Source organism: Bombus affinis, chromosome 17 (assembly GCF_024516045.1).
Source record: "Bombus affinis isolate iyBomAffi1 chromosome 17, iyBomAffi1.2, whole genome shotgun sequence".
Lineage (NCBI taxonomy): Eukaryota > Metazoa > Arthropoda > Insecta > Hymenoptera > Apidae > Bombus > Bombus affinis.
In genome coordinates this window covers 3,408,558-3,424,786 of record NC_066360.1, presented here as the reverse complement: position 1 = coordinate 3,424,786, position 16,229 = coordinate 3,408,558, and the positions used below count along the sequence as shown (strand labels likewise).

The window sequence follows — 16,229 nt, the reverse complement described above, 5'->3', positions numbered from 1 at the left end:
CGGATCTAGCAGCTCGTGTAATATTAAAATCCTTCTTTTTGAACATAAAATTGCATCAAAGTGAGTAGAGTAATTAATAAAGCATCTCGTGTAGCATAAAATTCATGAAATTTAACAAGAATGGACTTAGCTTGTTCTCTGCGAGCTTAAAAATTCAAAGCTTGAACTCTTGCAATAGGAAAATTATTAATCCAGTGTAAATTATGCTCCACTTTTATGCAGAATTTTTGGGAAAAAATTTACATTAAGAGAGAGAGAAAGAAATATCGATATATTAAAGTACATAATGCAAATTCGACGGTATCACTGTGAATCTTATCAATTAAATAAATAACATTGTATTACATTTGAATTACGTTCACGTATGTGGAAATAGATTCGGAGCTGTCCGACTGGTAAACAGATAGAAACGAGAATTAGGTCAGTGGGTGAACGTTGTGTGCCAATTAAATGGGTCGAATTAATTAACGGTGCGCGAAATTACCTACCCACACTTGGGTTATAAATTGGAAAACGAAATTGGGAAAGGACCCGGTGAAACGTTCGAATAACCAGCGCGAATATATTAAACTGCAAAGTTGAGCTCGATCAACTTCGTGTCTGTAATTATTGATCTTAACTTGATTGAAACTCATCGATCGACAGATTTTTTTAATCACAAATATCCCAGTATTCCCTTATATATTCGTATTAAGCAATAAAAGATAAAAGGAAATTGAAAGGAAGAAGGTTAAAGGAAAAGGAAAAATGTCGATGGAGAGTTTCAATTTGTTGCAATTGAAATTTCTTCTCTGTGCAAATTTCAGAGTAGAAAGATTATGGTTGGATCGTGATGAAAAAAGGTAAAATGTAAATGAAAGCGAAGATTCGGTAATTAATAGAAGATAGCTGCAGGTAAAATTGTTGAGCAATTTTAGACGATAGAAACGTTTACATTGTGAAAACAGAAACTAATATTATTACATAGCAAATTCTTCATTTCTCATCTGCAAAATACCATAAGAAATTAAGTTTTCATGGTTAAATGAAATTGCAATGGATAAGCAGAAAATAAGAAGACGAAAAGAGGGAGAAACAATTATAATTAACTTAGGAATTAAATTATTAAAACGCTACAACTTTACAAGCATCGATTCGTTTGATTGACAAAAACAATTGAGCTATTTATTATTAAAATTATAACTTTAGAAGATGAATTGTAATTGACAAAGGCAATTGAATTATGACCAGATATAATATAAATACCTGTTATCAATATGGTAAAAATTGTTCAGCTAAAAAGTTACGATTAATTTAGTGCAGTTATTATACACGAGTATGAATGTTAAATTTTCCTTCGTTCGCCACTGTGTACTTTTTCTCCTGTATGATGGAAACTTCTCTTTTCTCACTGAAAAAGTTTCATCATAACTATATAACTTTTATTCTATAGTTAAAATGGTATTTCTTGGTTGATGGTAAAACTATAGACGAAAGTAGGACGAGCTATGCGATAGGCGAGAGGTTGAAAGTTGACGAATCTGCATTAAGCATCGATCGATAAAAGAATCAGCGATCTGACCTCGAGGTCGGCCAGTGATTTATTTTTCGACCAAGTGGAGGCATCGCGATTGCAAAATTAGTCACGCGCATTCGGAAGCTCGTTGCGTAGATATGCAGTTTGGATGATCAAAAGTAAATGAAAAGCTTAAAAAAAAAAAAAAATGACGCTGCGTTTAGAAATTCCACTCGATAAAACGATCGACGAAGATCGTAAGGCGAGCTGTGTGATTTTCTGAAAAATATATTTTTAAAAAATAGAGTAGTATATCTGATACGTAGACTATATTTTCTTGCGAACGTTTGGAAATTCTTCGGAAATGTTCAGTGTGATGGAAAGTTCGTATTGGTAAAATTCTCTGCTTATTCCATTTTCGTGAAATCTCGATGCTTCTCGCATAAATCTGCTCGATACGATTGGTATATTATCGGAAATTAAATCGAAGAATTAAATAGAGAAAATGAAATAATAAAATGAAACTTAATAATGGAACAACAATGAAAATTAACCGGTTCTGTAAACACATTCCCATAATTGCTAGGTTTAATTAAATATGAATATTTTGTTTCAAAGAATTCACGTTTTAAATCACAGTGTCTGAAATTGATATCAAAATCGATCGTCCAAATTGAACGAAGATGAAGTGACACACGGATAAAAAGATCGTTTCTGCCTCTCATTCGTCAAATATTTTATGATTTTTAAGTATCAGATAATAAATTAGAAAACAAGATTTATCCTGGAAGCAAATAAAGCGAGATTCAATGAGGCGATCGTACGTATGCGGAAATGTATTTGCGTGCAATTTGCACAAATCGAGAATCGAAACACTGTGAATAGAGATGCCAGTGAATGTCGAATAAATGATGGAAACAATATGAACAAGTTAGTGCTGCAAGCAGATGGAATCACCAGCAGAACTCCATTATCTGCGTTACACGCGTATGCACGTGTGTACACGTGTCACAGGTGATATATGCACGTACAGTTATTCAAGCTAATTACGAGGGCCCATTATCTAGATAATAAACAGATCACTATGGTTTTCATTGGTATTTAATATAAGGTGGGTTCATTGCAGTAATCCGGATCATCATAAATACATTTAACATGTCGGTTTTGTCTCTTTTTCTTTGCTGTCGTATCATAGCAGTGGTTCTATAGCAATCAACGAAAAATTCAGAAATTTTGATGAAGAAACTGTTAACATATTTGTAGCTTGTAAAACAGGCAGTTTTCTTATTTGAAATCGACGTAGGAAACTTCGAAACGCAATTTCAAAATTCATTAGTTAATGTGCAAGAAATATCAGACGAATTTTAAACTTATAAGCTGTTGAGTAGGGAGCGCAAAGTTTAAGTTAAAACCAGCTCTATCGGACGTTGTTAGGGATGAATTAAATCTTATCTAGAATTTTCATGGCCAATAATAGCGTTTTACTTAACCAAAAGTCTTTTCAGCCGAGAACAACGTGTAAAATTCTATGACGAAAAACTAGTTTGATAATATATTTTTCCACGATATTTTCATGGAGAACTAAAGACTTGGTGATAAAAAATATCCCATCGTATTTTACATATCTTGATTGGATATAAAAATTTTCTGCATTGGAAAATAATTGGCGAAGTTTCTCATAAAATTTCTGAAAAACTCATCGAAGACAAATAATCCCAAACTTTTCATTAAGATATTCTAATTAAGTTTTACCTCGATCCCTGGAATATTTGTGGTCCTGCAATCAGCATCAACCTAACATACTCTTTTCCTAAAATTTGCATCTCGCCTTGTTGGTCGGGAAAAGTCGATTCCAATGACTCGCGAAAATATTTGCACATTTGCCACTGGAAAATTTTTATGAATATATTATGCGCGTTATACGAAGCTTTTTAAAGCTCTAAAATTTTTAACCGATCTGAATACGCGTACCAAAGTCACAAACGATTTATTGCAAATGTACATTTATCAAAAAGTTGTTATACGTAGCTTAGCAATGCAGCGAATAATTAATTGGTGGTACAAATACTTTGGTGATCTTTGCATAGTGTATACTTGTACAGTAAATATCTCGTAGCTTCCAGGAATATTTTTAGACTCCTTCCAAACTTTGCCAACATAACCTAGTTAATTAATTCTGCCTCGTTATTACGCAACTTATTACACTAATTAATTATTAAATTTTATTGCATATTATTACGATAAGAAATTTCAAAACACACGCGATATATCCGCAAAAGGTTTCCACGAGGCGTCAAATACTTTCACGAGCCTATCTAAATTAACTTTGTTCTCAAAAAGCTCCTATGTAATTGAGATATTCTTCCAAATCATTGTACGGTATGTTTATAAAATGTTCCTACAGAATGTTCAAATACTTTCGCTACATTGCGTATAACACACGCGATATATCCACAAAAGGTTTCCACAAGGTGTCAAATACCTTCACAAGCCTGTCTAACTTAACTCTGTTCTCAAAAAGCTCCTATGTAAGTGAAATATTTTTCTAAAATACTGTACGGTATATTTATAAAATGTTTCTACGGAATGTTCAAATACTTTCGCGAGCTTGTCTAACGTAACTCTGTTCTCAAAAAGCTCCTATGTAATTGAGATATTTTTCTAAAATACTGTACGGTATATTTATAAAATGTTTCTACGGAATGTTCAAATACTTTCGCAAGCTTGTCTAACTTAACTCTGTTCTCAGAAAGCTCCTATATAATTGAAACATTCTTCTAAATCACTGTATGATATATTTATAAAATGTTCCTACGGAATGTTCAAATACTTTCGCGAGCTTGTCTAACTTAACTCTGTTCTCAGAAAGCTACTATATAATTGAAACATTCTTCTAAATCACTGTATGGTATATTTATAAAATGTTCCTACGGAATGTTCAAATACTTTCGCAAGCTTGTTTAACGTGACTCTGTTCTCAGAAAGCTTCTATATAATTGAAATATTTTTCTAAACCACTTTACGGTATATTTATAAAATGTTCCTACGGAATGTTCAAATACTTTTGCTGCGAATGAAACACGAATTCGTAGAACACGAATTTGGGCAGGCGGAAGAAAACATGGGAGGAACGGAGGGGAAAATGGAGGGAAATACGATTAGTTGACCTAAAGAGATACCGTGGAAATTAACGCAGGGAGAGCGGAGTTGATCAGGTAAGCTGATTTGCCGCGGAGAAAATTCTTTGTAGCCGGCTGAATATTCAAATAGCGAATTTTAATTAAAATTTGCCCCCGTTCGTCAAATATTTACGATCCCCTGATCAATTTCCGGGAAGGTTCCGCTTCCGCCCCTACGCCCCCAACTCGTTCAACCTCTCGATCCCTCACTTTTTTCCCCATTTCTCTCGATCGTCGCGTTCCGCATCATCTCTATTTATTTTCTTTCGGCTACGTCCGACGAGTTTTATCCGTGGAAAACAAACGGACCGGAAGTAATGTGCCGGAGTCGTCCTTGGAAATAATTCTTCCGGAGAGTAGCGAACGAACCACTCCTTTTCTCTTTCTCTCCTGAGCTCGTACGTTTGTTTCTCTTCATGAGAAGAGTGCAGCCAGCCAAGTTGTCGCGTCTCTCTCGCTTTTTTCTTCCTCTCCTTTACGATCGGAGATCGTTCTTCCGGTTTTCCTCGAGAAGGAGGAGGAACTTCTCCGCCGATGGATCGTCGAAGGAAGAAGCAATCGAAGAATGAACGCGATAAGGCGAGAACGTTTGCTTCACGAGCTCGTGAAAGACTTGGGTACTCGACACAGATATTTCCTCGACTCGGACCGTGTTAATTTTCTCTGCAACGATAGACCGGAAGTCTACCCGCTGCCATTGTAACCTGCTTTTCGTTCCAAGCTACACGTAGAACACTCGGGTCGTTGTACGAGTTTGTTGCAAAGGAAGATGTTGTTTGGGTTTGTTGTAATTCGCGTACGCGTTGACGACAGAAGATTTCAGGCGACTAAGTGCAGCTTTTTCTTCTTCATTCTTTCTAAATCAAAAGCTCGAGTTGACAAGCTTGTTAATTCAGTTATTTCCTTAAAAGTAGCAAATTTACGTAATACATGAGGAATTGTAAGGAAAATTTCTTCATTTTTTATTCGCAGAGACGAAGAGAATTAAATATAAAGCTATTTACGTAATATTTATTCAAGCAGCTGTAGGATGTAAAGACATAAAAATGCATAGTTTCGTCGGTATAAAACGATAATCACATAAAGCGACGAGATAGAAAGCTACACGTGGAACTAGAGGAAACCTAATTCTTCGTTTCGTCATTTCGAAAATATTTTATTCTTCGTTTATAAATGATGAGCGATAGAAACGTCGAATAAATTCTAATAAAATCTGGCGTTATTAAAAATTCGATGTCACAGTCTTGATTGATTGATCATTGTTCGATTCTAACTGCGATCGATGACCGTTGAATAATCGAATTAAGTTTACGTCTGCGATCTGTTTCATTGATTGATCGCAATTACAATCGGCAAAGGCCTGTTGCCGGTGCACAATGCGTTATAATTAAACACGAATCACCGCTTGAAAAGCTATAAATCAAAGGCCGTGTTCAGAGAAGTATTTTTGAGAAAAATGCAGCTTCGGCACAAACGGAATCGCCAGCTGATTTATTAAATTTATTCCGTGGCAAACAACATATATCCATACATATCCTGCAATTAGCTTCGAAACTTCCATCAATTCCGCAGTTCTCGTTCCCCTAGTTCGTATCGTCTGTGATTTCGTAGAATCGAAGAACTAAATTTGATTAAATGTCACGCGGTGTATCAATGTCCGACTCTTTATTTTTCGCAATTATTCTCTTCCATCGAATATCCACGTTGCACAGATGTGGATTTGTTCTTTGACCATCTCATATTAGCTTGTCCCGTTATAAAGTGTCTCTCTTTCACAAACATCTCTTTTATAACAATGATGTTTACAACAACCTAATTTTCCAAACGCTGTACTCTTCGTCTTAATAGAACAGAAGGGAGCATTATGATTATTATTATTATTATTAAATATATGATAAAACGAAAGAACTTTTACGAAAACTTGGCAATCAAGGATAATGGAATCGTCATTGGCAACACGAATTTCCGATTTTCCAATACGCGTGTCTGTTTAACAGGCGTCAAAACTATAATCACCGAACGAAAGCCACCGGAAAAAAGGTACGAAGCTCGCGATACGAACCTATTTTTAAAGAAACCTGTCCCTTGCCTAACCCTGACCCAGCGAAATTGTTTATGGAGCAACAACTGCGTCGAATTTTCAACGATATTTTTAATAATCCGCCGATCCGACCAGCCAATCAGCACCACTAGCCTTGCGATAAAACAACAGGTAAAAAGACGCAGGCCGTCTGACGATCGATAAACCCTATCGCGTGGCGTGGCATGATTGAACGCTTTATGCAGCTGCGATTTCCTGCGCCGAGCCAAGCGGAGCCGATGAATTCGATAAAGCTGGATCGAGCTCGAGCACCGCGACAAAACGTCCCTTAATTGCCGGATTGATTCGTAGGTAGCGGCAGAGACGCGCGATTATCGGAGCGTGAGTCGGCGATAAAGTTGCCCCGGGGAGGACCGTAATATCCGTCTACTGATAGACTTTCTATGTAATTTCACTTGGCTCTCGCTGGTAAGAGTGCTTTTTCACGTCACCTCCGTGAACCTTCTCAGCCAGTTTGGCTGACGACGTCAGATTTCAAAGCTTTTGTTATTCCAATCGTCGCTGCCGCCGCCAAGTTGCGCCTTCTTCTTCCCCTAGCCAAGTGAAGATTCCGATCTTAGGAGGACAAATTGCAGCGATTCGTTCGTAGCGAGATAATTAGATATTTGCAATAAGGAACAGTCGGTAGATTTTTATGAGCTCGGAGTATGTTATCAAGGTCAGGATACTGCACAATTTCTGTCGGTCTTAGTTTCCATCTCGTTGCCACTTCGCCTTCAAAATGTTCAAACCAAGTCAGGATTCCAGCAACTTTGTTTGTTGTTAATAGCAACTTTGATGAGAGTAGAACAGTTAGATGCTTAGAACGAGGAGGAGCTCGTGGATTTTTATGAGCTCAGGATATATATTACCAAGGTCAGGGTACTGCACAATTTCTGCCAGTCTTAGTGTTCATCTTTCGCTAAGTTGTCATTTCGCCTTAGAAGCGTTCGAGCCAAGTCAGAATTCTGATCTCGTGTGGATAAACTGCTGGACAATTTTAATAGTAACTTTGATGAGAGTAGAACGAGGAGGAGCTCGTGGATTTTTATGAGCTCGGAATATGAAACCAAGGTCAGGGTACTGCACAATTTCTGTCAGTCTTAGTTTCCATCTCGTTGCCACTTCGCCTTCAAAATGTTCAGGCCAAGTCAGGATTCCAGCAACTTTGTTTGTTGTTAATAGCAACTTTGATGAGAGTAGAACAGTTAGATGCTTAGAACGAGGAGGAGCTCGTGGATTTTTATGAGCTCAGGATATATATTACCAAGGTCAGGGTACTGCATAATGCTATGGAATTCTATTTGCGAAGAGCGTGGCTATGAAGGAGCATTCTAAACACTCGTTTGATATTTCATCCTGGTTGTTTCTTCCGTTCAGACTTGGCAATTTTATGAAATATAAAGAAATTGATGTAATTACGAAATTACAACGAACCACTCTTCCTCTCTTCGTGAGTTAACACTTCGTGTTCTTAAATTGCGACACGGCATGCTATTATAACGTGTTATATTTTTTAATATCTGTCATTAACCTACATCTCCTATCGCGTTCATCGTTAAAAACCAGAATCCTCCTCGAGAAGGCTAAAACCTAACAGAACTGAGCTTAATAAAACAACCCAATGATTATGATAAATATATTGAGATACGTATAATTATATGTGCCAGACTAAGTTAGCTGCGTAGTAGTGATACTTGTACGTGAATATCAATGTGTGGAAGTATGTGTGTCTCGAAAACAAATGAACATAAACTGTTCAGTTAACAATCTGGTATGGAAGAAGGTGAGACGCGTGCAGGTGTGTATCGATGAATATCTTTGAAATCCCTTATCAAATAAATATATAACTATTCTAATACGAATTCTAAATGTAAATTTAGCGTTCCTATACCATTATTTCGGCTATCAAGATCCAAAATTCTCGACAAAATATATCTCTCCTTCTTTCATGCGTAAACACATCTCTTTTGATTCTGTCGGACAAACTATGTATCTCAGAAGAGAGTATACTAATCTCGTCTAGAGATGATAGTGAATTTGATCGGTGACGAGCGTGACCGTCGTCGATCGGAAGCCCGCCAGCCGCAGCGATTGAAAATAACAGCGAAATTTCAGAGGCGAGCACGAGCGATAGCTGGCGGTGCAAAGGTGACGTCAGATGACAAACGCGTGTCAGATGCCACGTGATAGATGAATATCGCGGCTGGCAGCGTAGACCAAACCAGTTAGCAGATAGTGACGAGTTGGCCGGATTTATGGTGGTTTAACCAAACGAGAGAGGCTCCGTGTTGTTAGTTTATCGATGCTACTCCTCGCTATGGTTAACTGTACGGTGTATCGAGGATCGTTGAGCGAGCTCTGAACATCGGATCTCTGCATACATTTCACCTATCCTCTGGCGTTACGAAAATACACACGCAGCCAAAGCTGGATTTGCCATAATCGCCACGCCGCTCTCCCTTTAAAATCCTCTTGTCCGTTTCTTCAAGAAAATTCAAGAAAATCGCAAGAGAAATTTTTCTGATTTTGTTTACGGTGTGCGTTAAACGAATGGCCGTCTTCCGAGCTCCTTGCGAGTGAAATATTCTCGCAGCGCGTTATTTAAGAGCGATAATCCCTGGGAATAAAAAGAAGTTGTTACCATTTACCCGGAAAGTACGGGGAAGTTGAAATGGCTCGAGTGCAGAGACGAAAAAGCGGTCGAACTTGTCGTGTTTTCGCCATCTAATAAAATAAACGATAATAATATAACAATCTGATCTAAAGCACAGTTACCATAAATCGTGAAAATGGAAAATTTCCTACCGAAATAATTACAATTTCTTATTTGTTAATTGTCGTTTCTTCTTTGTTAATTGATGAACGCGCGAAGGTAAAACGTAGGACGATTGCGTGCTTCGTAGGTTGTCGCGGGCTACCGCACGGCCGATAGAAAAATGGCACCTATGACACGAGTGGCATTCGAAATTCCGTCATGCAGTGCGACCGACCGAGACCAACACACGTCCGACTGATCGCGTTGCTTTCCGCTGCCATAAATCCCAGACGGACTCGTTCGTCGTCGGGCGAAAATTATTTGAAACTGCCTCATACGGCGGTCGTGCGTGCAAACTCCGAAACGATACTCTACGTTTCGGCCAATCGACTCAGCAATATTTCCACGCGCTGTCGTTCCATCGCCGAGTACTTCCGTTCTTTCCGTATCTCAAAGTAACATTTTCCATGTGCTTCGCTTATAATTCCTTCGTCGTCCAAAATTACGAGAATACTCAGAGTCCCGGCTGAGTCTTCGGAAACGACCGATTTATATGTCGTAGAATCTTTTATAACGTCGTGCCGGTTCGTACGTCGATCCACTGCGGTAATTCTGCAATAAAATAATTTTTTATTACAATCAGAACATGTTAATTTGCTGCATTTGTAATTGGAATGGGAAACTTGATGGCGATCTCTGTTCGACAGAGTGGAATTTCAGGTCTTCCATTTCTCAGGTCTCAGGGTTCTAAATTCCTTGGAAAGTAGGACAAAAATTGAGCTCGCCTCGTCAGATGGTCGATGTGTAATTGCGCGAACTAGAATCGGTGGTCTAATGCCTCGTCGCTGGTGCAGACCATTTTGCTACGCAGTGTTCGTGCCATTTTGCCAGACCAGTTCAAACCGTAACAACTGGATATGGCAGAAGAAGCTTCTACCAATTCAGAAACTACCCTGTCGCTACATAAATCGATAGCTTCTATCGACAAATTATTATTAATATTATTTGTAACGAGATTGTTGAGTCTGTTGGACACAATCTCACTCGCTTTTCGTCGTTTCTCGACGCAGCTCACGCAGTAAAAAGCCACGTGGACGTTTCCGCGGCTTTCCGCTCCTCGCGATGTTCTACTAGGTCGTCCGGAAAGTATTTTTCGTTTCATAAAGAAACAATGGTTGCACAAGATTCCTCGTTTTATATTATTTTATCAAATTACGAATTAAGATCACAACGTTCGATGACGTGTCTGTAAAAGAAAGACACTTTCCGGACAATCTAGTGTCTAAAATGGACGAATGAAATATTTCTGTGCCTTAATTTATTACTTCACCGTCGATGAAATTATTTGAAATCGATTGGCTTAGAATCGGCGAACCGTGCGTACAGTTGCTTGCTAATTAGCCGTAATTAGAAATCAGCTGTGACGTAACGAGCATATCGCCACACCGCGTAGAAAGCTTCTCAGGGCTGTGCGAGTGATGCAACGGTTCAAGGAGAAGCTCACGAAAGAGTTAAGGGCTTAATGAACAACCCTTGAAAAATAGCCTCGTTATATTTTCTTAATGGCCGGCGATCGCACCGTGCTAATTGCTCACGCTCAAGTGTCCATTATTGCATCCGCGCGGTGTAATTCAATCGGCACGTTTCCGCCCGAGATATTTTCATCGCGCGAATTTCCTCGGCGTTCCAGCTGTTTCATCCTGCAACACGCGATCAATTTCGTTTCAAGGCGACCCGTAAGCCGAAGAATGGAACGCAGGTTGCGAGCTTGCGGCCAGCTTATAATTCTGAATACGATGAGAGCGAGATTTTGATCCTAGAACGTGGTTTCTGGCCGGGACGGTTCATAGGAATCCTAATTTAATTAAAGCTTGATCAAAGTTCGAGACAAATTTAGCCTTGGCATTATCCTTCCGTGGTAATTCACCGCGAACGATAATATCGCTACTTTTTATCCGATCTCGAGTAATTATAAAATTAGTAAAATTAGTCGAGTAGCTGTGGAATCGTAAGGTTGACTTGTATTATAATTTTGAATACAGTTTATTTAATTTTTATTATTTAATATTAAGTTATTCTGTTCGTGTGGTAGGCCTCTACAGATGCGAACAGCATTAAAATATAAGTAGGACAAATTATTTTAAGTATGAGAAATACTTTGACGAATGTAATGCGAGAATGAAAAATTTGAAAAATGTTTTAATTACGTAACGAGTTATAAGGTTCAACAAGCGCTCGCACACAGCAATTTTAATTAAAAGCTGCAGCTTGGCTTCTCGCTTTGTTCAAAAATAATAAGAGATCTCTGTCGCAAGCGGCAAGAAAAACCTGTTAAACGTGTATTTCCCTTTTCACTAATGCCATATATTTTCCTTTATTTTCAGACACTGGTCGCTGGACAAGGTCTGAACGACGATATGTGGCACACGCTCAGGTTTTCCAGGAGAGCAGCTTCCTTGAAATTTCAGATCGACGACGAGCCCGCTGTTAGAGGTAAGTCGATGAACAACTCTTCTTGCGAAATACTATTTTTCCATTTCGTACAAACCATCGTTCGACATTGTCTTACGTTAAATCGATTCAGTCGCTCGGGGTTCGCTCAAAACCGATTGCCCTACTTCGTACGAATTGTTACCTTTTAATATCAAAGCACGAGATTATTAACTGGCAAGGAATTAATTGATCTTAGTATGCAAAGAATTCATCTTGTCGCTGGTAGAATCGATCGACACACGACTTAATTACCGGTGACTCTGGACAGGCAAGAATTTCCTGTATTCAAGTGATAGAAAGTGCGATAGGTCAGACAAAGCGTGATACCTTGCAAGATCCACAAACTTTTCTATCTTATCATCTTCTGCGTGATATTTCCATATGATTGATAACGACACTGCATTTAACGTTCGATACATCGATTCGTCTTTCGTTATAGAAATAATAAAGTATAGTTAGGCAAATAATTAATTAGAAAGTAGATTAAATAATAGTCAATTCTATCAACCGAAAATTCATTCGGAAAATTCCTCTAAATTAGAAAAATTCACGCGTCTTTTGTTATAGAAATAAAAAGGTATAATTAGATAATTAATTAATTTAAAAATAGATTAAATAATAGTCAATTCTATCAGCCAAAAATTCATTCGGAAAATTCCTCTAAATTAGAAAAATTCACGCGTCTTTTGTTATAGAAATAAAAAGGTATAATTAGATAATTAATTAACTTAAAAATAGATTAAATAATAGTCAATTCTATCAGCCGAAAATTCATTCGGGAAACTTCGCTAAATTAGAAAAATTCACGCGTCTTTCGTTATAGAAATAATAAAGTATAGTTAGGCAAATAATTAATTAGAAAGTAGATTAAATAATAGTCAATTCTATCAACCGAAAATTCATTCGGAAAATTCCTCTAAATTAGAAAAATTCACGCGTCTTTTGTTATAGAAATAAAAAAGTATGATTAGATGAATAATTAATTGGAAAAATAGATTAAATAATAGTCAATTCTATCAGCCGAAAATTCATTCGGAAAACTCCTCTAAATTAGACCAATTTACGCGTCTTTCGTTATAGAAATAATAAAGTATAGTTAGGCAAATAATTAATTAGAAAGTAGATTAAATAATAGTCAATTCTATCAACCGAAAATTCATTCGGAAAATTTCTCTAAATTAGAAAAATTCACGCGTCTTTTGTTATAGAAATAAAAAAGTATGATTAGATGAATAATTAATTGGAAAAATAGATTAAATAATAGTCAATTCTATCAGCCAAAAATTCATTCGGAAAACTTCGCTAAATTAGAAAAATTCACGTGTCTTTTGTTATAGAAATAAAAAGGTATAATCAGATAATTAATTAATTTAAAAATAGATTAAATAATAGTCAATTCTATCAGCCCAAAATTCATTCGGAAAATTCCTCTAAATTAGAAAAATTCACGTGTCTTTTGTTATAGAAATAAAAAAATATAATTAGATAATGATAGTAATTATCGATTCGTCACTGCAATTACGTTTTCGTATATCGTCTACGTTTCTCATGAATATTATAGTTTGAAGTCTTGCGGAATTTCTATGAGAATGAATTAAGATGCAGCCAATATATTGGTTTGGCAACTAAGCGATTGCGGATTTCGCCATTACCAACTAATGACACAATCCGCAGTCACTTAGTTGCCAACCGAATATTTTACTTTTCGTATGAAAGAAGCCATTCTATTGAAAGAAATTTTTGATCGATCAACTGCTTCGATTATTGAGCTTTCTGATGCTTGTGCGTTAATAAGCTCGCGCCACTGCAATTCTAAAATTGCTGTTAATGGAAACAGGTGGATAGAAAGTACGCATTTTCATTTTGCTTGCCTCGAAATTTTTCTTCACTCAATTAATCTTCTTACTTGTCGATGTGTCCTCTCAATCTGCAAAATTGTTAAAAATTTAGAAAAAGGAAAAAGACATGGACAAGAGTCTTGTTGCATACGAGTCATTACAATTGCGATAAAAATTCATTCAAATATCTTCTACGTGATATTTCCATACCATTGACAACGACACTGCATTAACGTTCGATACATCGATTCGTCAACGTGATTTCAAGCAAACGTGCGTATCGTACAGTCGGAATATTATCGCAGTCCACTGTAGATAGAAATCTGCAGCGCGATAGTTCAATACAGCGTTCAAACCACCGCACGCACGAACGAAGTGAGATATCTGAATTCAAAAAAAGCTCTTATCAAAAAAAAAAAAAAAAAAAAAAAACATAGACAGGTAAAAAATTGAAAGCCTATGCGCCAGACCGAATCATCTTGGAAACTCGACGAATTTCCGACTAAGCCACCTGCATAGACCACAACGAGAGTAACGAGAACGCTGTGAATTCAGATCATCCCTTGTTCATCGCGCTATTATACCAATCCCTTTTTGGATTTTCGTGCGAGGTATTTAGTCACACATCGGTGATCTCGTTGGCGCTTTTCAAGGAACAAATACAAAAAGGGGTTGCCGTGTTCAAATTCGAACTCGGTCGTCTGCAACGAGCCAGCTCGAATAGAGAAAATATTTCTATCCGGATCGGTTTTATCGCTTTTTCCTACGCACACGTCTATCAGTACGTTGTAAATCGATATTTTTTGGAAAGCCAACGGCACAGGCGATTTTCCAGCCGCCAGCAGGGCCGCTGGCTTTTTATTCTTCTTATCGTTGCAACTAGAGCAACGTTTTTATAGAATATCAAAGACGAGGTTTCTTTGCTCGGTCGACGACGTTTTAACTGCATTCGCGTGGATCTCGCGGACACGCTAATTTATTTAGTCGAATTCCCTTAGCGTTTCGACGCTGAAAATAAACTGTACAATATCTACGTTGGCGAGGATCGATTGGAAAGTCGTAACTCGATTGGCGAATTTTCAAATTACGTTCGGAGCCGTATTGGTTTTGTTAATTTTTATTTTTAAAGTGCGCACATTTTTCCGATCTTAAGATTTGCATAACGCGTTGTCATACAGACGCAACGATATTTGAAATATCACAAATAATATCTTTCCAAGGTGTGCGAAAAATTAAGAAAAGAAAAATCGTTGGGAGAATCGTACAAACAACGTGACACGTTCCACCACGTGGTTTGTCAGTGCTGGCAATTACGTTTGAGCTGCGATCAACTATTTCGTAACTGTGCGCCGTGTGAGAAGCGTAATTTGGCTGGCGAGCGAGATATTTTGGAAAGTTGTTGGAAGCGAGATGCCTTCGGCATACCTGCGAGCTGTAATCGCGTTAAAAAGTCATGATGATATTTTTGCTTTTGTTGGAACGTCAATGGCGAGTTACACGCAGATAGCTTTTGGCCAGGTTTTTCGTTTTCAACCGAGCGTCATTCATTTTTTATTGGATGCCTCGCGGTGACGTAAGCTTCCGTTGAGAGCAGAAAATTGGATCCCAGCTTTATGTAATATTCATTTCCAACATTTTGCCTCTTTTTTCGCCGGCCACCAATGCTCTTTTTCTTTCTGCGTCGTTTTTAAACGACTGGTCGCGTTTTCAGGCGAACATCATATTTCCGGTCGTTCGGATTTCGCGGAAGCTTGAACCCTGAACGCAAGCTCTTTCGAAAACGATGGATCTCTTCGCTTAGAACGAACTGCGATATCGAGAATATCGTCGTCACTATCGTTCGTCGTCCATGAAGAATATTCTCAAATTTTGCTCTTTCGCTATGGCGTTCGGTTTCCAATAGAAACCTTGCAACGATAGAAAAGAAAGTTCTATTTAAACAGCAAATTATTTCTATTTATGCAGTAATTTTTAGGTGATCAAAGGAAACGCAGTTATCGATAATCGTCAATAACTTTGATCTTCTACAGGTCTGTAAATATGAAACCGGAATTTGCCTATAGATGGCCCTAGCTGATAATGTAGTTATCACCAAACTGCGTCATTGATGCCAAAAGTCTTTGTTGACATCTGACAAATATTTTCGACTCGGAACAATACAAGTTTCATACAACAGCATAGTTTGTAATAGCGTTGAACATGTCGAATTTTGTGCCTGGAAACTACGATTTGCGGACAGCATTCTCTGTTACCATTTGAAGATAACTGGTGCAGAATCGCATCGAATGCTTGTCGAAGCTTACGGTGAGCATGCTCTTGGTAAATCACAGTGCTTTGAGTGGTTTAAAAAATTCAAAAGTGGCAATTTTGACGCGAGGAACGAAGA

General features: G+C 37.7%; 1 protein-coding gene across 10 annotated transcripts in view; it reads left to right on the top strand.

Annotated features, from left to right (window-relative positions):
• Positions 1–16,229, top strand: part of LOC126926018 (neurexin-1) — a 659,019-nt gene that overhangs the window by 474,658 nt on the left and 168,132 nt on the right. For all 10 annotated transcript variants that reach the window (XM_050742092.1, XM_050742091.1, XM_050742090.1 and 7 more), the window contains one exon: positions 11,897–12,005. In XM_050742092.1, coding sequence (XP_050598049.1) covers positions 11,897–12,005 — 109 coding nt within the window. The remainder of the gene's footprint in view (positions 1–11,896; positions 12,006–16,229) is intronic.